Source organism: Hyla sarda, chromosome 6, assembly GCF_029499605.1.
Source record: "Hyla sarda isolate aHylSar1 chromosome 6, aHylSar1.hap1, whole genome shotgun sequence".
Taxonomy (NCBI): domain Eukaryota; kingdom Metazoa; phylum Chordata; class Amphibia; order Anura; family Hylidae; genus Hyla; species Hyla sarda.
Genome location: NC_079194.1, coordinates 119,050,329 through 119,075,796, shown reverse-complemented (window position 1 = coordinate 119,075,796; position 25,468 = coordinate 119,050,329). Strand labels below are relative to the sequence as shown.

The 25,468-nt window shown below is 42.0% G+C and overlaps 1 protein-coding gene across 2 annotated transcripts; it reads left to right on the top strand.

The window, feature by feature from the left end:
- Positions 1 to 9,759: 9,759 nt before the first annotated feature.
- On the top strand, positions 9,760 to 19,507 carry LOC130277604 (uncharacterized). Of its 2 annotated transcripts, none has more exons than XM_056528310.1 (2): positions 9,760 to 9,783; positions 18,290 to 19,507. In XM_056528310.1, exon 2 carries the CDS (start codon positions 18,310 to 18,312, stop codon positions 19,489 to 19,491), a length of 1,182 nt encoding a protein of 393 aa, XP_056384285.1. In that variant the 5' UTR covers positions 9,760 to 9,783; positions 18,290 to 18,309; the 3' UTR covers positions 19,492 to 19,507. The 2 variants fall into 2 exon arrangements, with proteins under 2 accessions (XP_056384285.1, XP_056384283.1); XM_056528308.1 differs by lacking the exon at positions 9,760 to 9,783 and adding an exon at positions 12,257 to 12,327.
- Positions 19,508 to 25,468: the final 5,961 nt, after the last annotated feature.

Below are 25,468 nucleotides of genomic sequence, written 5' to 3'. Positions count from 1 at the left end.
TGATGTATTATCCAAGCCATGGGTGAGAGGTCATTCAGACTGTGGGCTTGTGTATTGCATTTTATTGGGGGTCTGGCTGTTTGTTTACATCTCTTTTGAAGTCAAAGGCTTTTTGAAGTCATGCACTCTGGTCCCATCATATAATTAAACAGATAAGGAGCCAGGAAGAGAGAAGAGGTTGGATCAGAGGGGAGGGGGGAATTAAGTCTCCCTCCTAAAAGGCAGATATATAATATTTTAACAATGCTAGACTCAGGTTGTTGAAGGCTGTGCAACAAGCTGACAAGACCATCCTAAGAACAGCTGGAACTCACTGAAGGACTGCTATATCATCATGCTGTAAGGACTTAATTTTTTGTTTCTGAACTTGTCTTGCTAAACTCTTTTATATATTGTTATACCTGTATGTCATTTGTTCCTGTATTTTTATATATTTAGCACTGTGATACCTTTTATCAGATTACATTTTTAATTAATCAGCTCTGGTCTTTGATCTCTAAATATATGAGCTTACCTTTCTGAAGGCAGCTCTGGTGGAAACACGTTTATCTAAGGGTTAATTTGGTGACTTGCTGGGACTAGTAGTGTATACCCAGAGGTCTGGTGGCCTTAACCCTTGCACCATCACACTCTCTCTAATGTCTTGGCTGGACCGATAGGGTGTGATCGTGACAAGGGGTATTCCAGGATTTTTTTTATTTGACTTTGCTACAGGGGCTGCAAAGTTAGTGTAGTTCATAATATAGTGTCTGTATCTGTGTGTGACGGTTTTCTCACAATTCTTCTGTGATTTTCACCTCACTATTTATTTTTACCAGCATACAAAATGACTGCTGTCTCGGATTTTTCCCAGCTTGCAATGCGGCCGAGACCTGACTCACTAGTCAGCTGATTACAGGGAGCCTGACTGCTTCAATGGGTGGAGGGCTCAATCTGCAACTAATGCAACAGCTGCAGGCACCCTAAATGAAAACCACAGGTCTTTTGTTTCAATGGGTGGGGTGGCTGACGTGTGAGAGGGAGGAAAATGGCATTCTGGGATTTGTAGTAAAAAAAAAAAACATAAGTCAAACAGGAAATACAAGTTCACAAAAAGCTAGCCACAGTGTTATGTGATCTCATGACAGCCATTTAGCCCCAAGACAAGAGCAGATCCTTCCTAAGCATGTCCATTACTGTCTGCCAGGTACGTACTAAAATCACCTTATGGTGGAGAACCCCTTTAAAGACCAGGCAATTTTTATTTTTGAATTTCAGTCTTTTCTTCCTCAGATATAGCTTGCCCCACCAGTTTTTTTGCGGGTTTGCAATTTTGGCGCATAGCTCGGCAAAAGTGGCGCAGAAAAAGTGGCGCTAAATTTTTTTAACCATATATTTAAAAAATATATGCAAAGTAATAAGTAGTGAAATACAAAGTGCCACAGTGCAAGATATTTCTTTACAGGGCCCAACAGCTCCCAACTTTAACACATAAAAGGATGAGATGCAAGAATGCAATCAGATATAGCAACAGACACATACAGTTACCAGGACTCACCACAGCTCCACACCACACCTCCGATGCGTTTCGCCGGGATAGGCTTCATCCAGGAGCGAAACGCATCGGAGGTGTGGTGTGGAGCTGGGGTGAGTCCTGGTAACTGTATGTGTCTGTTGCTACATCTGATTGCATTCTTGCATCTTATCTTCTTACTAGCTTCAGTCTCTTTTCATGTGTTAAAGTTGGGAGCTGTTGGGCCCTGTAAAAAAATAGCTTGCACTGTGGCACTTAGTATTTCACTACTTATTACTTTGCATCACATTATATAAATTTTTTTTATTTTTTTTATTTTTTTTATTAATTTTGTAGCATATCATTCTAACAGACATACAGTTAATCATGTGATCAGGACTTTCATCCCAGTATCCTTGTTTTTCCACTATTGTTTCCATATTTGTGTGACTCCATTTATGTGTTTTTTTAATGTCTTTTTTTTTATACCCAAAAAGATGTATTAGCATTTTTACACTTTTTTTTTTTTTCTGTGCTTTTGCACAAAATTGTAGGTGTTGTGTTAATTTATTCATTAAACCTCCTTTTTTTATATTTTCTGTGTATTGGGGCCTACATAAGGGTAGGGGCTTTATAGGTTAACTATATTCTATACTGAACTATACTATAAGGTTCTGAGTCTATTTCATATTTAATAATCTATCTATTCATCATGGGTGCCTCCACTTTGATTCTTTAAGATGTGCAGCATCTTAAAAAAAAAGCTCCTGAAAAGTGATCCTGCTGTAAAATGTTTTATTAGAATCCTGATCTTTATTACTGGCCTCTTTTCAGTAAACAGCAGAAGGCAGTGGGTTATTTTTAAACAACGTGGAAAGGCTTTGTGGCTTTTCCCTCCACGTCTGAGGAGTTTGATGGAAGTTTTAATAGAATAGCCATGTTATGAGAGCCGTCCAATTCCCTCATTTAGTAATCCAATCCCTCCAGGTCTTGTCATGTTATGAAGTGACGTGTTTGTTTTGGCTGACGGCGAAAGGCAGAGAGATGCTTGTAGGTAGGAACTCTATGTATTTGACCTGGCTCCAAAATCTGTTTTCTCCTTTCATCAAATTAGCTCAGCTGCAATGGATAAAATGCTGCCCGGGTTTTCTTTTGGAATTGGACAACTCTGCATAAGAATTAAGAATGTAACAATATTAACAACAGTAATGAGTATACATAACAGAACAGAGAGAATGAAGTACAAGGGTTAACCGCCTCATAGATCTCCTACAGATAGTAACCTTTGAACTGTGGTTGGCCACTTATTGACTTCAATATCTTAGTAGGAAAGTACAGAATATTAGGGTGAGAACGTGCTGCTTTTATGCCTAATGTCTAGCATCTGGAAAGCTCCCTACATACATGATAATGTGCCCATAGGCTTGCACTGCCAGACAGAGGTCAGAAGCGTGTCATTTTGGCCTATGTTTGGTTGGAGTACTTGAGTATACAGCAGAAAATGAAGGCTGAACTATCATAGCAGACTTCATCGGACCCTTAAAGGGGTACTCCACTGCCCCATCTTTCGGAACATTTTGTTCCAGGCGCTGGGTGTGGGCAGCGGGAGTCGCGATGTCACGGTCACGCCCCCTCACAATGTCATGCCACACCCCCTCAATGCAAGTCTATGGGAGGGAGTGTGACAGCCGTCACGCCCCTCCCATAGAGGTGCATTGAGGTGGCGTGGTATGATGTCACGATGGGGCGTGTGTGATTTCACGAGGGGGCTTGGCTGTGACATCACAACCCCCCGCTGCCCACACCCAGCATTCTAAATCTGTGGGACCCCCGCGATCAGACATCTTATCCCCTATCCTTTGGATAGGGGATAAGATGTCTAGGGGCAGAGTAACCCTTTAAACTTATCTGTAAATGGATACAATAGAAGTCTATGGTTGATGAGAGTCATGACATATGTATGACATATCACAGACATTCATTGAATGGATATCTTGGAAACTCTAGTAACACTGCCATTCATTTATGGACACTATCTCTTGAGTCTCCTATAGTGAAGATTCTTTCCTCCTTTCCTGTTCTCCGGGGCTGTGGGAATCCCTCTCCTCCTGAGGGAGGTGTACAGCCCCGCTCACACAGCCCCCTGGCTGTAGATTTTCACAGCTGTCAAAATCTACATCCAGGAGTGGGGGAGGGAGGTGCAGAACTGGGGATGATTTACATAAGTGTTTTGGAGGAAAACGCAGTTTTGCACGGGTATAGCTAAGGCAGAGCAGGGGGATAGAGAAGGTACAGATGCTCGCAGCCCATGCAAACCTGCATTCGGAGAATGAGGAGGGAGTCATATGTACCTCCTCTCTCCCCCCCGCTCTGCCCGTGTCAACCTGCGTTCTCGAAGGCAGGCAGAGCAGAGGGAGGGGAGATGATGGAGGTGTGTACCTACTCTCTCCCCCTGCTCTGTCTTCGCTCTGCCTTCGCTCCCCCAGCTCTAGCTTCTGAAATCTTCCTAGAGCTGAGGGGAGGAGCAGAAGCAATTTTGCACAGGGTGCAAGTTTGCACCTCACACCAGCCTAGATTGTAAACAGGATTGTCAGGATGCAGTAGCCCTTCTGGGTGTCCCTCCTAGCGATTTAGGGGAAGTGTGGTTGGCCAAAAGGTTCCGGACCCCCCTGCAAAAACCCTGGGTACTCCTGCATGGGCAGGGCACCGATCGTTTAACGTCTGTGCGGGCAGCTCCTAGGTTGACGGCTCCTAGGTTGATGCTGGGAGCATTTGTGGTAGCTTCAACAAAAAGGGACATTGAACCTGGAACCTTGCAGGTGCCTTCTGGCCCAGAGGAGAAGGGAAGGTTTGTTGGGGGCCTCTCTCCTTTCAGAGAAAGGCTTTCAATAGAACGCATCCTTTGTGCACCTTTTTTAGTGTAACATGTTTGCACTTTTTCTTGCACTTAGGGTGAATGAGAGCACATTCCTTGGCTCTAAGAAAACAAGGAAAGGGATCAGTGGTACATGAGGACAAGGAATTTTGTTAATTATAACTTTGAAATAAGTGGCCAGGTTTTCAACACTTTGGCCTATTACAGGTGTCTCCATTTTAGGACCAAGTAGGGAACGAAGAATATGAAAGCATTGTTTTGAATTATTACACATTAGATAGAGATAAGAGTAAGGAGATATTGGACAGTTTACTCTCTTTTCCCCTAAGAAGTCAGAAAAAAGCTATGAAGAAGCTTAAGTGATTAAATAGGAATCTCCATTGGACTCTACTTCCTCACACTTTTTCCTAGGTCTATGGACATGGCTGAGCTGTCGGGCACTACAAAGCACAGTGGTGCAGCTTCAAAACTAGTGTAAGGGGAAATGTAAAGCAGCTGTGTAAGAAACACTTTTTTTTTTAACCCATATCATGCATACTCACCATCACTAGTCCTACAGTACCATCTGTTTTATTCCAGCACTGCTGCATCCATGAGGCTGTGTTCACACATTGTGTTTTTTTTTTTGCTGCCTTTTTCTCTGTTGTCATGATTTTCCCCAAATCGTGCCAAAAATGTTGCTATTGTAACGCAGTTGCGCACATCACAGTTAACAATGTGTCATTGCCAACACAATTTTGTAATATCCTGGCAAAAACAGCCAAAATGCAGTGAAATGTGTGAAAAAGTGCTGTAAAAATTCCACATGAGAACACAGCTTAAAAAAGACTTCAAATCTTAATAAAACACCTTAATTGTGATTATAGGTCAAATCATGTTCCTCTCATGGAAATTTTTTCTAAAGAAAAAGACTTTGAATTAGAAAACACATCCAAACAGCACATAATGTCAACTGACCTCAACCCGCTTTCGACTCTAATCAGTTCACCGAGTCGAACTGCAGTACCATTAGCCTAATTAGATGACCAGGCGATCAAATGCCACACCCAAAGCCAGAGGATTCATGGGAAATGTAGGCAGCATTCAGAAATCATTTTAAGCAACAGAATAGTAATCAGGAGGGCTGCAAATTTAGGAATGCCATCTCAGATAAAACAGGTAAGCAGAAGGCATACACAAGAACCTTTGCATTATTTTCTAATAATAGCCAATGCTGCACTATATAAAAAAATTAACAAAATTCCCAGAGTGCTTTTTTATAACACTGGCGTTTCAGCTCAGTCCAAGCCATTTTCCAACATATGTATATGGCACTATACATATGGCATGAATGATTTCTGTTTATGGGCAGAGGGCAATGTTTCATCCTACTGAGGTATTGTGTGAATGGGTGGGAGATCACAGCACATAACCTACAGCACTGTCATCATCATGTAATACTGACGGATCTGCCCCAATGTTCTCCCAGCACAGGACTGTGCAGTAAGATCACAGGGCAGGGATGTCAATCACTCAGCAGCAGTCCATTCCAGATCTAGCAGTCCCTATTGTAAACATCAGAAACAACATAGAAGAGACCCGCACAGAATAAAGATTTATTTATTACTTTAGATGCACAGATTTCATAGTAGGCCATAATACAATTTTTTTTTAGAGTCATGGACAACCCCCACACTGCTCATCATTATATAAGAGCAATAATCAATGGGTTAAAAATGAATTGACATTAGCCACAATGCTCAGTAGTGGGACTTACATGACCCTCCTTGTTGGGAGCCCGTTCTATCAATCTATCAACTCCTACATGGGCTCACACTTCCTCACATTACTCCTGAGCTGCCACCATCCGTCTCCAGACCATGACCTCTAATGTTCTGCATTTAAGATAAAGCCAGCAGTGTATTATAAGACTGGATTACAGTAGCGGGTGTTCATGCTGTGCTTGAACAGTTCCCTTTAAAATCCCCTTTTTATTTTTGAATAAAATTACACCCAAGACACATATTTCTTTTTAGCACTGAGTGCTTTTTTGTTGAGTTATTAGGCTAGTAAACCCCCTTTAACCCTCCCACATCCGTCCCAAGGGCCGACGTTAGTGACTTAAACCCCGGGTATCAAATGCTCCGTCCCTATTGCGGCTCAGCCGTGGCCAACACAGGTGTCCTTTCTCTCCTGTCAAGGCCTTGGTTGGTAATAAGGAATTCTAGAGATTCTTGAAGAAACCGACGTTAAGTCATTTTTTGTTCTGCCACCAGAGTACATAAAAAAAAAAGAAAACGTTTAGGAACCTTTTTAAGTTATGTCAAATATTTGTTTTCCAACTTCCAAAGAAACATTTTTTCCCTCCACAATGAGTGATTCACAAGCTTATTTTTCAATACGTCTTAACATTTACTCTTGTAAAATCATAGAGGAGTGTGTTGGCCATCAGCATATTTAACATTGCTTAATCCAAGATCATATTCATACACATTCTCCAAACCTCCAGCCACAGTGTTGTAATAGGAAAACTGACAACTGTCTATAACACAGTTTATCTTATCCTGGTATTAATCTAATCTAATCTATCATCTTCTTGTAAGGAGACACGGTAGACCCAAACATGTACCATTATTGTTCTATTCCAGTGCCAGTTTGTTGTTACTTGGAGTGGCCTACCTCTATGCCCATTATTGTTATAGGGTTAGACCATTAGCGATTAGGTTTTTTCTTTTTGTTTTTTTTTTAAATCAGATCCATTTTTTTTTTTACATTTGAAAAACAAAAATACAAACACAATAACATCCGACGCTAACAAGGTAAGTAGACTAATATACATTAAATATACACATTATTAAATATATACCTAATAGCATTATGAAATTAGAGAAGGAGGAGGCGACTAGGGGCTGTCCCACCTGGACACCACACTATATTCACACGGCAGAATTTCCTCACATCCGCACCAATTCTGCATCTGCATTCATTTGGGTGGTTTATGACTTGTGCAGATTTTGTCTGGAATCGGTGCGGATTCCGTGCGGAATCTCGCATACAGAAATTCTGAAGTGTGAATGGGAGTGCGGAATCCCATTGAAGTCTATTGGGCTGTGATTTGTCTGGAATCTGCATGCGGAATCCCACGGAATTTCTCATGCGAAAATTGTGCCATGTGAATATAGCCTAAGGGTCTATTCACACGGCAGAATTTTTCCATTTGGGGAGATTTTACAAAACCTGTGTAAAGGAAGAGTGGTGCAGTTGCCCATAGCAACCAATCAGATTGCTTCTTTCATTTAATGTTTCTTTTTTTTTAAACATTAAATGAAAGAAGCAATCTGATTGGTTGCTATGGGCAACTGCACCACTCTTCCTTTACACAGGTTTTGATTAATCTTCCCCTAAGGGTCTATTCACATGGCAGGATTTCCTCATGCAGAATTCTGCACAGATTCTGCATGCGGATTTCACACTCCCATTCGCATTCTGCACCAATTCCGAACAAAATCTGCACAAGCCAGAAACCACCCAAATGAATGCGAAATCGGAACTAGTGCGGATGTGCGGAAATTCTGCCGTGTGAATAGACCCTTAGTCTTCCAAGTGGACTAGAGAGAATTTATGGACCCCCACCTCAGAAGTCTACCTGTAATGGTGTGTGAGAGGAGAAACGTTTCTACCAGTTATCATTTTGAAAATACTTTTGGGGGATTTAATAAGACTGGTGTCTAACATGCCAATCTTAACTAATTCCCCACCAGCAAATGGGCATGCTGGGGGAAATTTATCAAAACCTGTTCCGAGGAAAAGTTGCCCAGTTGCCCATAGCAACCAATCATATTGCTTCTTTCTTTTTTCAGAGGCATCGTTAAAAATGAAAGAAGCGATCTGATTGGTTGCTATGGGCAACTTTTCCTCTGGACAGGTTTTGATAAATCTCCCCAGCTGAGTTTATGTAGAGGCCCATGGGGGAGATTTATCAAAACCTGCCTAGAGGAAGAGTGGTGCAGTTGCCCATGGCAACCAGATTGCTTCTTTCATTTTTAAAGGAAATCTGTCATCAGAATCACCCGCACTAAACCTGTTACACAGGCTTGTAGTGCGGGTGATCCTGATTAAAACGCTTCTTAACTCGAGACTGCGATGAGGCAGCCATGAATATTCATGAGCCGGGCAGCCGCTCCGCCCAGCAAAAATGACGTAAGCGAGTTCGTGCTGATGCTGCGGACCTCCCACTGAGTCCCAAGCCTGGGAATACCAAATAACTAAAAATGAAGATATCTGGCGAACCGCTGCACAGTTTTTAATGAGGTAAGAAGCGTTTTAATCAGGATCACCCGCACTACAAGCCTGTGTAACAGGTTTAGTGCTGGCGATTCTGATGACAGATTTCCTTTAAAGAGGCCTGTGAAAAATGATAGAAGCAATCTGATTGGTTGCCATGGTCAACTGCATCCCTCGTTCTCTACACAGGTTTTGATAAATCTCCCCCATGCCTCTACAAAAATCCCAGTGTATCTGAGGCTACTCTTGTGCTCTCACTTCAAGCTACACTTATTTGGAGCTGGCATAGATTTCAGCTACAATTTACACCTGTTAGGCTGCGTTCACATCACGATTTCTCCATCAGACTTGAGTAAACGATTTCATAACTTAAAATCGTATGAAATCGTATATAAAGTCGCATCAGATTTCACACAATTTTTGTTCAGGTCTGAAATCGTGGTCAAACCCGATTTCAGACCCGAACAAAAACAGTTTTTGTAATGGATCCTTAGTAGTTATAAATTGTGGTCAATTTGGTGCATGTGGGAGGCCACACACCCTTCAGATAACACCACACCTACTTTATGGCAATATTTGAAAAATACACCAGGTGCAGGGATAATATGTCCCCCTCTTTGTGTAAAATTCCTTGGCCTGTGAGTGTCCAGACAGCAGCAGAACAAATTATTTTGCAACCATTTAAATCTGTCACCTAAAATATATTTTTTACTAATTAGAAGCAGATACAGAATAATGTTCTTTTTTCCTATTCTGCTCTTATTTTAAAATGTTTCATTTAATATTTTGTACAGTATTATAGGGGCAGCCATATTGCCAGAGCTTCTTGTCTGCTCTATGTACAGCATTTAGAGATATGCTTTATTCCAGCCATGAGGACCATAGAAAACATTAGACTGGGAAGGAGTCAATGGGGGAGATTTATCAAAACCTGTGCAGAGGAAAAACTGACCAGTTGCCCATAGCAACCAATCAGATCCCTTCTTTCATTTTTCAGAAGGCTTTTAAAAAATGAAAGAAGGGATCTGATTGGTTGCTATGGGCAACTGGTCAACTTTTCCTCTGCACGGGTTTTGATAAACCCCCCCAATGACTTTTATAGGAAAGTTTTCTAGTTGTGCTCTGTAACCTGAGCAGAGGTCCGTGCAGGGGGGTAGGTGATCTGTGACCATCACCTATTGTGAATGGCCCAATCTTGTCTATTATATAACGGTGTCACTTTTTATTGCAATTCAGCTTTGATGATGACAATGAAACTACTGATCAGTGTTCTGTACAGAACAGGAAGAATCAGCTTATTATGGTGGCCACAGTGAAAACTGCAAGATGTTAGGATTATTTTATAGTATAGGTATTGAAAAAAAAAAGTCCTGAAAAAAAATAAAATAAATCACATTATGTACATGTTTGCCATGAGGAACTATTATGTGAGCTCTGGAGCTGAGCTTGCATCATAGATGGTTACTCAGAAGCTGGCCGGGTTCACACTGCAGAATTTCTGCACTGAATTCTGCAACAAAATTCTGCATGAATTTATAGCCAACTCACTTCAATGGACCTCCTGCAGCGGAAATTCTAATGTGTGAATGGGACAGCGGAATCCCATTGACGTGCATTAAATTCATGAAGATTAAAATATGCTATTCATGCTATTAAAATATATTGTAGTGTTTTCCAAACAGTGTGCCTCCAGCTGTTGCAAAACTACAACTCCCAGCATGCCCGTGCTGGGAGGTGTAGTTTTGCAATAGCTGGAGACATGCTGTTTGGAAAACACTGATATATTGTTTATCATCCTGCACAGTGAACGGAGTAAAAGAAAGTCACATCTAATTGTACTGTAAAACTATTATTTTTTTTAATCAAATTTCCCTTTTTTTTATTTTTAAGTGTTTTTTTTTTTACCCCCTTAAGGACTGAGCCCTTTTTCCACCTTAAGGACTCAGTCCTTTTTCGCAATTCTGACCACCGTTGCTTTACGAATTAATAACTCGAAAACGCTTTTACAGAATATTCTGATTCTGAGATTGTTTGTTCGTGACATATTCTACTTTATTTTGGTGGTAAATTTTCAGCGTTACTTGCATCCTTTCTTGGTAAAAATCCCCAAATTTCATGAAAATGTAGCATTTTTCTAACTTTGAAGCTCTCTGCTTGTAAGGAAAATGGATATTCGAAATACATTTTATATTCATTCACAAATACAATATGTGTATTTTATGTTGGCATCATAAAATGGACATATTTTTACTTTTTGAAAAAATTAGAGGGCTTTAAAGTAGAGCAGCAATTTTCAAAATTTTCATGAAAATGGCAAAATCTGAAGGGACAGATGTTACAGAACTACAACTCCCAGCATGCCTGGACAGTCTAGGCATGCTGAGAGTTGTAGTTTGGCAACATCTGGAGGGCTAGTGTTTGGGCACCACTGTAACAGTGGTCACCAAACTGTGACCCTCCAGATGTTGCAAAACTACAACTCCCAGCATGCCCAGACAGCCTTTGGCTGTTTGGGCATGCTGGGAGTTGCAGTTTGGCAACCAGAGGAAGCACCCACGTGCGCGAAACTAGTCACCGCCCCCCTGCCTGTTACCAACTACTGCTCCCTGTGTACCTCCGTACCTGGTGAATTTCTGTACATCACGCTGCAATAAAGTTAGCCATCTTCCCAGCAAGAATCTGGCGAGTGCGTCTTCCATCCTTTTCTATTGTTATGCATTTGCTTGCTACATTTTCTGGATAACAGCACTAGAGATGAGCGAACTTACAGTAAATTCGATTCATCACGAACTTCTCGGCTCGGCAGTTGATGACTTATCCTGCGTAAATTAGTTCAGCCTTCAGGTGCTCCGGTGGGCTGGAAAAGGTGGATACATTCCTAGGAAAGAGTCTCCTAGAACTGTATCCACCTTTTCCAGCCCACGGGAGGACGTGAAAGCTGAACTCATTTATGCAGGAAAAGTCATCAACTGCCGAGCCGAGAAGTTCGTGACGAATCGAATTTACTGTAAGTTCGCTCATCTCTAAACAGCACCACCATCTGCGGACTCGCTACATGCATATTCACAGGTACACTCAGAATTGCCCACACCTGGATACCTAATTTTAGTCCTATGCTGCTAGCAGTGCCGGACATAGCTACTAGAGATGAGCAAATTTACAGTAAATTTGATTCGTCACGAACTTCTCGACTCGGCAGTTGATGACTTTTCCTGCATAAATGAGTTCAGCTTTCACGTGCTCCCGTGGGCTGGAAAAGGTGGATACAGTCCTAGGAGACTCTTTCCTAGGACTGTATCCACCTTTTCCAGCCCACGGGAGCACCTGAAAGCTGAACTAATTTATGCAGGATAAGTCATCAACTGCCGAGCCGAGAAGTTCGTGACGAATCGAATTTACTGTAAATCCGCTCATCTCTAATAGCTACTTTCTATACAGTAAAATAAAACTAAACCTACATACACTGCATATTGTTGTAATCATACTGACCAACAAAAGTCCAAGTCCTTGGATGCAAGGACGGCCATCAGGAACCATCCTCACCTGATACAATGTATCACTTGTGCAGTGGTTTACTTTAACTAGACATGTGATCTGTTATACAAGTACTGTGAAGTGAGGCATGCTGGGAGCAGAAGCTGCTGGCTCACAGGAAGTAGGAGAGTGGAGCTGTGTTGGAGGAGTCTGTGCACTATAGGTAAGATTACTTTATGTGCAGGTACTGAAAGGGTGTGAATTAACTCTGCACCTTCCATACAGATAGGCGAGTCAGAAATTAAGACTGTGCAAAGCTCAGATCTTCTTTAAAGTAGCATGTAAGGTCCTGGGAATGTATTGTTATTATTTGCTTCTAGGGAGGGTTTCTACACGTCAGCAGTGCAGGCAGACTACAGCTTGCTATACATCTATATATATATATATATATAATACATTCTCTCATAAGCTATGTTCACACAGCAGAATTCCCATGCAGATTTTTGCTACATAAAGTTAACATTTACACCAAAAGAAGGGGCCAAAATGGTCATAAAAAAATATATATATATATATATATATATATATATATATATATATATATATATATATATCTTTAATACAAAATTGATTAAAACAATCCAACAGATTAAAAAATGACAATATCACTTAAAGGGACAGTTACAGACACACAGAAAGATAGAGGTGAGTATATCGTATAAAGCGCCTGATAGAAATGATCACCCTACATGATAATAGGTAGAAAAGTGGAGCTGGATCACCAATACATGCTATATCCAGAGAAATCAACAAGGCGCAAAAAAGACTGACATAGTACAGTGGTCCCTCAAGTTACAATATTAATTGGTTCCAGGACGACCATTGTATGTTGAAACCATTGTATGTTGCGACCAGAACTCTATGGAAACCTGGTAATTGGTTCTGAAGCCCCAAAATGTCATCCAGAAAATAGGAAAAAGTGAGAATTAAAGAAAAATAAGTAGATAATTAATATAGATAAAGCAAATCCTTCCATATAAAAGTAATAAAGATCTGCTGGGAGCTGTAAATCACTGTCTATGCCAGTGTTTCCCAAGCAGGAGCCTCCAGCTGTTGCAAAACTACAACTCCCAGCATGCACCGGACAACGAAAGGCAGTCCGGGCATGCTGGGAGTTGTAGTTTTGCAACAGCTGGGGCCACCCAGCTTGGGAAACACTGGTCTATGTAGAGGACAGGAGCTTCTTCAGGGTCCTGTAAGTAAAAAAGTAATGGAGTCTCCCTCACCTGGTGTCCAAAGGAGCAGCTAACCCTGGTACAGGTAAAGTGTACAGAACATGTAATACCTCCCTCTACTGTAGGGGTTGCTACCAGACACCAGTCAGTGCATACGCTTCAGTAATACAGGGGTTTTACCAGTGAATGCCCATTTTGATTGGTCGGTTCTTCTAGCCATTGACACGTTTCACAGATCTGGACTGTCATTGTATGTTGAGTCTGGTTTCAACTTACGATGGTCCAGAAAAGACCATTGTATGTTGAAACTATTGTATGTTGAGGCCATTGTAAGTTGAGGGATCACTGTAATAATAATAGTTATACACTACAGGGAAAAAGGCTGGAAGAGGGAAGGGTCACACATAACATATTACAGACCGGCCAGACCATATACCCCCATACAATACCTCACCTCGAACGCGTTTTCGCTAAGGCTTTATCAAGGGGCGTGATAAAGCCTTAGCGAAAACGTGTTCGGGGTGAGGTGAGGTATTGTATGGGGGTATATGGTCTGGCCGGTCTGTAATATGTTATGTGTGACCCTTCCCTCTTCCAGCCTTTTCCCCTGTAGTGTATAACTATTATTATTACTATGTCAGTCTTTTTTGCGCCTTGTTGATTTCTCTGGATATAGCATGTATTGGTGATCCAGCTCCACTTTTCTACCTGTGATCATTTCACTCAGGCGCTTTATACAATACACTCACCTCACTCATCTTTCTGTGTGTGTAACTGTCCCTTTAAGTGATATTGTCATTTTTTAAAATCTGTTGGATTGTTTTAATCAATTTTGTAAAAAGATATATATTTTTTATGACCATCATTTTGGCCCCTTCTTTTGGTGTATATGGAATACTGGCCTATGGTTTATGATACTGTTAGTGCCTCTATTTTTCTATGTGTTGATAAAGTTAACATTGTGGTGAATAGAATTTCCACTGTCCCATTCATACGGCAGATTTTCCGCTGTGGAAATTCTGCATTCCTGATGCTGCAAAAACATTGAACCTGTCTATAGTTTTTGCAGAATTCCTCAGCAGAGTCCATTGAATCTGTCAATAATTTTTACAGAGTTCATTGAAGTGACTTTGAATGCTGTCTGGAATCTGTGCGTTGAATGCAAGAAATTCTCCATAGATTTTGCACTCATTCCATGCACACGGGGGGTGGGGGTGGGGTTTGGGTGGGTGTTGGGGCATGGAGATTTATCAAAACCTGTCCAGAGGAAATGTTGCCCATAACAACCAATCAGATTTATTCTTTCAGTTTGCAGAGGCCTTCTTAAAAATGAAAGAAGCAATCTGATTGGTTGCTATAGGCAACTTGGCAACTTTCCCTCTGGATAGGTTTTGATCTCCCCCATGTTGCACAGAATCTACGAATCTACAAAACTGCAAAGAAATCTGCTGCCGGCTTGGCAAAAAAGGAATCTAAGCAGAAGCCCAAATTCCACCATGTGAAATTCGGTCAGTATTGGCTTAGTAGAACCACAGCAATTTCACGTTTAATGGGTGCAATTTAGACACTAAGGACTAGTTCACACTGAGAAAAAAAGGAACACAATAGCGCCCCTGGTGAAGTACGTTAGGCACAGGTAGAAAGAGGCTGGTATAAACACTCACCCTGTGGTGTTGCGCTCAGAGCACAACATCTAATATCACAAATATCATAAAATGGGATCCTGCAGCTTGATTCCCCCGATCCCAGGCAGCATCTGGTCCGGTATTAGTGTAGGCAGCAGAAGAAACAAAAAAGGAACTTATTCCAAGCGCCAGATCCCTCGAGATAGTCAGTCTAACAAAGTAGACCAATTTCCATAGAAGATAACATTTATTCCAAGCATAGATCAACGCGTTTCAGACCCGAAACGAGCCCTTCATCAGGACAGAATGCTTATAAGCATTCTGTCCTGATGAAGGGCTCGTTTCGGGTCTGAAACGCGTTGATCTATGCTTGGAATAAATGTTATCTTCTATGGAAATTGGTCTACTTTGTTAGACTGACTATCTCGAGGGATCTGGCGCTTGGAATAAGTTCCTTTTTTGTTTCTTCTGCTGCCTAGTTCACACTGAGGAAATTCAGTTGGAATCTGCAAGGAATTTGATGCAGGTTCTGTGTTTAATTCCACAAGAATTCTGTCTTAAAGGGGTACTCCCGTGGAAAGCTTTTTTTTTTTTTTTTTTTTTATAAATCAACTGGTGCCAGTACACAGATTTGTAAATTACTTCTATTAAAAAATCTTAATCCTTCTAGTACTTATTAGCTGCTGAATACTAAAGAGGAAATTATTTTCTTTTTGGAACACAGAGCTCTCTGCTGACATCATGACCACAGTGCTCTCTGCTGACACCTGTCCATTTTAGGAACTGTCCAGAGCAGCATATGTTTGCTATGGGGATTTTCTTCTACTCTGGACAGTTCTTAAAATGGGCAGAGATGTCAGCAGAGAGCACTACTGTGGTCGTGATGTCAGCAGAGAGCTCTGTGTTCCAAAAATAAAAGAATTTCCTCTGTAGTATTCAGCAGCTGATAAGTACTGGAAGGATTACGATTTTTTAATAGAAGTAATTTACAAATCTGTTTAACTATCTGGCACCAGTTGATTTAAAAAAAAAAAAAAAAAAAAGTTTTCCACCAGAGTACCACTTTAAATCTGGCTCTCATAGATTTTATTAGGATTTCCATGACTCTGTTCACACAGAGTAATTTTCACACAAAATTTTTTGACGTGGATCAAGAAGAATCAACATGTCCTTTTTTTCCTGTGGGAATCTGCATGTAAAATCCCCGGAACTTAGAATTTCTGCACCAAATTGCACCAACTAAATACCATTTCTGCTTCATTTTATCATCAAGCAAAAAATTGGATTTCTGAGAGAATTTTCTCACCGCCATCTTCCAGCAGTTTGAATACAGCCTAACAGAGCCGCTGTTTACAGCGTAGTGTTAAAGGCTTCATTCTCTTTTGTCGCGTCCATACCAATTAACTGTACCCAAAATTTTGTTTTTGCATGCTTAAAATATCCCAAATTCCCTTTAGGCAATACCGTAGCTTGTTTTTGTAAGGTCTTTATTTCGGGAAAAAGCAAAAACGCACCCATCAGCTTGTTCTATGGTTTGTGGAAATAAAGTAATATTGAAGGATTCTGGATATTAATAGCCATTCTGGTTGGCCTGTCTCAGTAAACCCTGTCAGACTCACAAGATGTAATTGCAAGCATATTTGATTTCTCTCGCCGAACACGCTCATAAAATACATGAATAGTGGTGGTTATATTAAGTAGCTGCCTATATATGGATGCTCACGATCCCTTTCAAGGTGCTTGCCAGGACAAGCATGTTTTGCCAGTTTTGTGGTAAAAAAGGAGGCGAGGCAAAGAAATAAGATTTTTTTGGCTGCTAAGTGATGCTCTGAGACAGCAGGATTTTTTGTCTTTGAGGAGTGAATGTGAAGAAATCAAGATGACTAATAACTGTTTACTAACTGTGGATTAGGCCGATTCCCTTTTTTTGGTTGGAACCTCACAGACAACCCCTTCAACATGGGGGCCATTGTGGCTATCAGCCGATCAATGTAGGTCCAACTCTCAACACCACTGGCAAACAGCTGATGTAGCTGAGGGAAGTCACAGCCATTCAGGCATTTCCCCCACAGCGGCCACTACAGGTGTTATGTGGCATTACATGGTAGTCATGTTATGGAGGATGCATGTTCGTCTGGAGCTTTCAGTGCCAAAAGTTATACTGTTTCACAGTGATTATTATTGGTTGGTTAGATCTTGTTCCAGGTGACTGTCTTCCATACAAATATCCCCCAGTATGTAATAACTTTCACAGATCCTGAGACTCAAAAATCAGCAGTAACCTGTAAGGGAAACCTTCAGCTTCCAATATAGAAAAAAATATGAAGCATTACAGGTTTCTGAATAGTTTTTGTAATGAAAAGACATGCTGGATCCTCCAGTGCATTGGGATGCCATTGGATGCTCCATGTCTGGGACAACACAGCAATGATGTAAACACTGAAGAAACTGTAGTGTTTGCTCAACCACTCCAATCCCTTTAAACAGCTAAGCAGTGGGGGTGCCAGAAGGTAGGCCCCCACTGATCTAAAATTGATGGCCTATCCTGAAGCTTTATAAGCCCCCCTAGGGTCTGATTGGTTGATGTCAGATAATAGTCCCATACCTCTACATCCACATGTACACCTGTTTTCATTACATTTTCCCAGAATGTGCTGGGTACTGAAGACCACTTCATCATTGTGTCTGTTTCTCCATCTCTTCAGGAGCCCCAGACTTCCTCAAGACAAATGATTCTCCGGCACAGATGTAAAGTAAGGGGGCATATGCAGACCAGCTTGCAAAATATATCCGGCATGGCAGTTGGTGACTGTGTTTTGCAATCTTACCAGTTTCCGGAAACCACTGTGTAGTGGTTCACAACATGGAATACCAGTCCAGCTGTACAGAGATATATCAATTCTTGATGTAGGAACCATGCAGATTGACTGACTGGCTTTGCCACCATCTAATGAAAACACTATGATTTCTTGATACCCCTAATGGACCAGTTCCCAGTTCATTATTTTATTTTTTTCCATAAAACCTCAAGATAGACTAATATTGCTAAATCTAAGTATATAATCAGTAGACATCGAGCCAGGGCAGAGAGCTGCTAGAAAGAGGGTTCTTAACCTGTGGGCCCACTGCATCTGTAAAATACATGGACACACCATTGATTTTATTAAGAACAATGTGTGGTGGCCCAGTACAGGATGGTGTGCATTTCTCCTGCCCTGTCAAGCAGAGTCCCTCCATGTCCCCAGGCCCCTCCCCCTTACAGTGTAACCCCTATTGTATATATGTTTGTATTAATGAAAAAATTTATTCTGTGTTTTTGTTTTAGACCTTTTCACATCTTGGGAGATGAATGGAAAAAAGACTTCAGTGGCCATTATTGGTGGTGGCATCTCAGGCCTGGTCTGTGCAGCAAGACTGTCACAGCTGGGAATTACTGACTCTATAGTTTTTGACACTGGGAAACATGCCCCGGGTGGAAGATGTAGCAGTCGATTCATCAACATTGAAGGTAAACTCCATATATTCGATCATGCTGTCCAGTTCTTCACCGTGAGTGATCCCAGGTTTGCCAAAATCGTGTCTTTTCTGCACAGCAAAGGGGCAGTGAAAGTGTGGCCTGGCAAAATTGTTCACCTTAAACCGGGTAGAAAGCCAACAGAAGTGAAGAATATGCAGGCTTTTATTGGGACCAGGGGAATGCAGGCTGTTCCTGAATGTTTATCGACTCTTGTTCACATGGAAGGCAACAAATGGGTCAGCAGTGTTCACTGGGATTCTTCAATGAAAAAATGGAAAGTTGATGACCACGGCTGGTTTGATTATTTGGTAGTTGCCCATAATGGGAAGTGTGCAGCGCGACTGATGGCTGATGCTGGCACACCACAAATCCACAATCTTCTGAAGGTGAAGTTTGGACCTGTTCTATTACCAAGAACCAATGTTATGCAGTTGTGCTCCCTTTGGGTGCTACTGTTTGCTTTACCTCAAAAGATTGAGGTTGACTTTGATGGAGCTTTTGTGGAACATTCAGATATATCGTGGATTGGAAACAACACCTCAAAATACAATACAGAAAATAAGATGTCATGCTGGACTGTTATCAGCAGTAAGACCTTTGGGGCCAACAATAAGGTTCCTCAGGAGCTTATACCTCCTCTTAAAGAGAAAGAAGTTATTAGTTTGCTTCTGAATGGTTTTGCAGAGTTAACTGGTATAAACCGACAACTTATAACACCATGTTTTACAAAAGTACAGTTGTGGGGTGCAGCTAACCCCCTTAATGTTCTACAGGATGAGGAATGTGTTTTTCAGTCAAGTCACAATGTAGGAATATGTGGGGATTGGCTGGTAAGCCCTAGTGTAGAAGGAGCAGCCATTAGTGGTCTGGCCTTAGCTGAAGTCATCAACCAGCATGTCAATGGAGCAAGTAAAGACGTAGGCTTGAAGAAACATCTAGAACCCGTGAAGACTGAAGCTATAGGTGCTTTTCCAACAAACAAAAGTTTATTCTTTAAATCTGCAAAATAAATCTGTACTTTTAAAAAAAAAATTGAACACCGTGTATTTTATCTCCTTTTTTAAGCATCACTATTCTGATACAAAGCTCAAAATCCCCCTGCATAAAAATAAAGTCCAATAATAAAGTTCTGTCTGACTGCAGCAGGAATACAGTAATTTCTGCCATTATTATTCCATTCTGTGCTTTTGGATTATGCTCTCTGTTTGCTGCCCACATGTAAAGAATTAGGATACCATATCTCTTTACTATGGAAATAGCTCATTAAAGCACATTCACAAACATATCAATACAAGTCACCTTACCACATGAAAGACATAGGACGTCGGCAGCTCCCGCATTGGCTTTTGGCTCTGCACGTCTTAGTCAAGTGATGCATTAGTGCAGACATGTTCCTTGTTTTATTATACATCAATTGCAAAACCATGCGATAGCGATGATGGAATGTTATTAAATGGCGGCATGTTATATTCCTTTAGAAGAATGGTTCTGCATAAATTAGGAACATTAGTCACATCACATAAAATGTTAATAAGAGCGACTTGTTTATACAAAAAAAAAGTTTCCATACATAAACAACATATTGCAATAAAGTAGTGAAACATTTAGACTATGGCAACACATCATTGTTTGGGGGTGGGCCTAAAATTGTTGGCTGATCAAGACACCAATCTCAGTGTTTATTGAACAATACCAATGTAATGGATCATCTCATTTGTTCTGGACTCTCCCAAGCTGATAAATTGGCTGACCTCAATGTCCACAATTAGAGATGAGCGAACTTACAGTAAATTCGATTTGTCACAAACTTCTCGGCTCGGCAGTTGATGACTTATCCTGAATAAATTAGTTCAGCTTTCAGGTGCTCCAATGGGCTGGAAAAGGTGGATACAGTCCTAGGAGACTCTTTCCTAGGAATGTATCCACCTTTTCCAGCCCACCGGAGCACCTGAAGGCTGAACTAATTTATTCAGGATAAGTCATCCACTGCCGAGCCGAGAAGTTCGTGACGAATCGAATTTACTGTAAGTTCGCTCATCTCTATCCACAATCATACAGAAAAAAAGTATGCAGTGCCGAAGTAGCCAAAGATTTTTCAAGCTTTTCATGGCTTTTTGAGCCATTAAAACCCATATATACAATGAAGTCAAGTGTGAACAGGTTACACGTTTCAGAACAAGCACTTCTTCCATTCATAGCAATATTAACCCCTTAACGACACATGATGTAAATGTATATTCTTGTGCATTGGTACTTAACCGCTTAAGGACCCAGCCAATTTTCAGTGTAGGACCCGGCCATTTTTTTGCACATCTGACCACTGTCGCTTTTTAAGCATTAATAATTCTGGGAGGCCTTTTTACCTTTCATCTTGATTCAGAGATTTGTTTTTTCGTGACATATTTTACTTTATGTTAGTGGTAAATTTTTGTCGGTACTTGCATCATTTCTTGGTGAAAAATTCCAAAGTTTGATAAAAATAAATAGAAATTTAGCATTCTTATAACTTTGAAGCTCTCTGCTTGTAAGGAAAATGGAAATCCCAAATAAATTATATATTGATTCACATATACAATATGTCTACTTTATGTTGGCATCATAACGATGACATGTTTTTACTTTTGGAAGACATCAGAGGGCGTCAAAGTTCAGCAGCAATTTTCACAAAATTTTCAAAATTGGAATTTTTCAGGCACCAGTTCAGTTTTGAAGTGGATTTGATGTGCCTTCATATTAGAAATACAGTAAGCCTTAAAACCTCACAGGTGTTTCACGACTTTTTGTTAAAGTTGTGGACCCCCCCCCCCCACATGTGACCCCATTTTGCAAACTACACCCCTCACAGAAGTTAATAAGTGGTGCTGTGAGCATTTACACCCCACTGGAGTTTGACAGATCTTTGGAACAGTGGGCAGTGCAAATGAAATGAAAAATTACATTTTACATTTTCACGGAAAATGTTCCAAAAATCTGTCAGACACATGTGGGGCGTAAATGTTCACTGTACCCCTTATTACATTAAGTGAGGGGTGTTTTTTTTCCAAAATGGGGTCACATTGGGGTCCATTGTTCTGGTGCTATGGGGACTTTGTAAACACAAGTGGCCTTCAATTCCAGACAAATTCTCTTCAAAAGCCCAATGGCGCTCCTTCTCTTCTGAGCATTTTAGTTCACCCGCAGAGCACATCCACATATGGGGTATGTTCTTACTCCGAAGAAATGGGGTTACAAATTTTGGGGGGGCTTTTTTTTTTCTTTCTATTTTTCCCTTGTGAAAATGAAAAATTTAGGGTAACACCAGCATTTCAGTGAAAATTTCTTTTTTTTTTTTTACATTTTCCCATCCAACTTTAACGAAAATTTGTCAAACACCTGTGGGGTGTTAAGGCTCCTTATACCCCTTGTTACATTCCGTGAGGGGTGTAGTTTCCAAAATGGAATGTCAAAACCGCTGTAAAATCAGCCCCCCCTGTGCAAATCACCAATATAGGCCTCAAATGTACATAGTATGGAGCAACACCAGCATGTTAGTGTAAAGATTTTTATTTTTTTACACTAACAGGCTGGTGTAGCCCCCAAGTTTTCCTTTTCATAAGGGGTAAAAGGAGAAAAAGCCCCCCAAAATCTGGAGTGCAATTTCTCCCAAGTATAGAAATACCCATATGTGGCCCTAAACTGTTTCCTTGAAATACAACAGGGCTCCGAAGTGAGAGAGCGTCATGCGTATTTGAGGACTACATTGGGGATTGCATAGGGGTGGACATAGGGGTATTCTACGCCAGTGATTCCCAAACAGGGTGCCTCGAGCTGTTGGTGAACTCCCAGCATGCCTGGACAGTCAGTGGCTGTCCGGAAATGCTGGGAGTTGTTGTTTTGCAACAGCTGGAGGCTCCGTTTTGGAAACACTGCCGTACAATACATTTTTCAGTGTAAGGGGGTGTATGTGTGGTGTTTTACCCTTTTATTATGTGTTAGTAGTGTAGCGTTTTTAGGGCACATTCGCACTGGCGGGTTACGGTGAGATTTCCGCTAGGAGTTTGCGCTAGGGCGAACCTCCAGCTGTTTAAGAACTACAACTCACAGCATGTACTGACAGACCGTGCATGCTGGGAGTTGTACTTTTGCAACAGCTGGAGGCACACTGGTTTTAAAACCTTCAGTTAGGTTCTGTTACCTAACTCAGTATTTTCCAACCTGTGTGCCTCCAGCTGTTGCAAAAGTAGAGATGTAGTTATGTAACAGCTGGAGGTACGCAACTACATCTCCCAGCATGCCGAGACAGCTGTTCACTGTCTGGGCATGCTGGGACTTGCAGTTTTGCAACATCTGGAGGGCCACAGTTTAGAGTCCACTGCACAGTGACCTCCAAACTGTGGCCCTCTAGATTTTGCAAAACTACAAATCCCAGAATGCCCAGACAGCAAACTGCTGTGTGAGCATGCTAGGAGGTGTAGTTTTTGCAAGATCTAGAGGGCCACAGTTTAGAGATCACTGCAAAGTGATCTCCAAACTGCAGCCCTCCAGCTGTTGCAAAACTACAAATCCCAGCATGCCCAAACAGCTGTCTGGGCATGCTGGGAGTTGTAGTTTTGCAACAGTTTGAGGGCTACAGTTTAGAGACCACTGTATAGTGGTCTCAAACTGTAGCCCTCCAGATGTTGCTAGGCAACTCACCGGCTGAGGCTATCTTTCTGTGAACTGGCTATTTCCTGTTGGAGTTCCCTTCTAAAAGTCCCATAATTTCTTGTTTGTAAGTGTGGGCTCACTTTCCTCCCTCCCACACATCAACCACCCCACCCATTAAAACAGAAATTAGCTGCATTCTATGCAATAGACCAATGTTTTCTATTGATGGTGCCTCCAGCTGTTGAAAAATACAATTAGTTGCAAAGTTGAAGCTGCCCAAAGATCCTCACACTCATGTTGATCCTCATGTTGTATACAAATTGTACCAAATGCCACAAATAAAACAATACTATGTTCCTGGTTTCCCATTACACAATAGATTAAGTTAGAAATATAGTGAGACTGATCCACTGATCTACAATGTGGCATCTCATATTGGATCTGATGGGTAGATTGGGAGCACTGAAACTGACACAGTGCCTCCTAACATGAGGGATGGACTGGGAGGCATGTTTGAGGAGTTAGTGGCTGGTGACCTTTAGGATTTTGTATGCTGGCTTCTGATCTGGAGATCCTATATTGCAAGCTTTTTTTTTTTTCCTTGTTCTTCTCTCTTACTTCATTGTTCCATTGTACTTTTTTTTTTGTGTGGAATTTTGCATTAATTATTGTTTTTGTAGCTGCTGTTGTTGTTTTTTTTACATTATTTTTGACATAAAATGTTATACAAAAGTGAACCTGTCAGCTAAAATAGGCTTGTGTAGCTGCCCACACAAGTGCAGCAGGGTTTACGGGGGAGATGTATCAAAACCTGTGCAGAGGAAAAGTTGCCCATAGCAACCAATCAGCTTGCTTCTTTCATTTTAGGAAGGCCTGTAAAAATGAAAGAAACAATCTGGTTGCTATGGGCAACTTGGCAACTTTTCCTCTGCACAGGTTTTGATAAATTTCCCCCCTACAAGCCTACTCTAGCTATACCTGTGCTGAAAATTTTGGCTCCTTTACATCCATGTAAAATGTCTTTGTAATCCATCTGGGAGTCAGTCCTAACAGTCTGAAAGATGGGGCCCAGAGTCCGCTATGCTTTGGGCCGGAACATAGAGGACCCAGGGCTTGAGTAGGCGTGTGAAGCCCTACTGTATTGTATGTGCAGCTTTTCAAGCCTTTTTTAGGTGGCAGATGCCCTTGCACTTTAACCCCTTAAGGACCCAGGACGTCCTGTGACGTCCTGGCACCCTGGGCTTTAAGGACCCAGGACATCCTGTGACGTCCTGGCGTATTCCGGTCCCTGCCGTGCGCCGGGCAGAGATCGGAACCGGATGCCTGCTGAAATCCTTCAGCAGGCATCCAGGGCAAACGCCGAGGGGGGCCATGTCTGCGATCGTCGCAAATCGCGAGGGAAATCGCCCCTGCGATCTGCGGCGATACTGGGCTGATCGGGTTGTCACAGACAGCCAGGACCATGCTAAAGTATAGGAGGGAGGTGGCAAGCCTGCCACCTCCTCCTATCCCCTGCGATCCGTCGGTTAGCTAACCAGGGGGGGGGGGGGGGCGGTTACTTCCTTCCGCCCTGCCCGGCCCCTGGAAGTCTGGAGAGGACGGGAGGAAGACCGGAGGATGCGGCGGGGGACGGGGGAGTGCTGGGGCCCGGGCCCGGTACTTACCTCGTCCCTGAAGACCCGGATCGCGGTGGCGACAGGTGAATTGATCTTCGGCGGCGTCGCTAGACCTTTGCAGCAGTCCAGACCGCTGTAAAGCGATCTGGGCTGCTCCATCTGGTCCCCTTACACTACAACTCCCAGCATGCCCAGACAGCCCTTGGCGTCTGGGCATGCTGGGAGTTCCAGTTTTGCAACATCTGGAGGTCCACAGTTTGGAGACCACTGTGCCCTTCCAGATGTTGCAAAACTACACATCCTCAGCATTCCCTTACTGTTTTGACATACTGGGAGTTGTAGTTTTCCAACATCTGGAAGGGCACAGATTGGGAACCACTGTATTAGTGGTCTGCAAACTGTAGTCCTCCAGATGTTGCAAAACTACAACTCCAAGCATGCTGGGAGTTGTAGTTCGGCAACATCTGGCTCTAAAGATGTTGCCGAACTACTACTTCCAGCATGCCTGAGAATGTTTGGGAGTAGTGGATTTGCAACAACTGGAGGCATACTGGTTGGAAAACATTGTCTGTTTGCCAACTCAGTGTTTCCCAACCCGTGTGCCTCCAGCTGTTGCAAAACTATAACTACCAGCATGCACTGATAGACTGTGCATGCTGGGAGTTATAGTTTTGCAACAGCTGGAGGTCCCCCCCCCCCCCCTGTGAATGTACAGGGTACATTCACATGGGCAGGGGGCTTACAG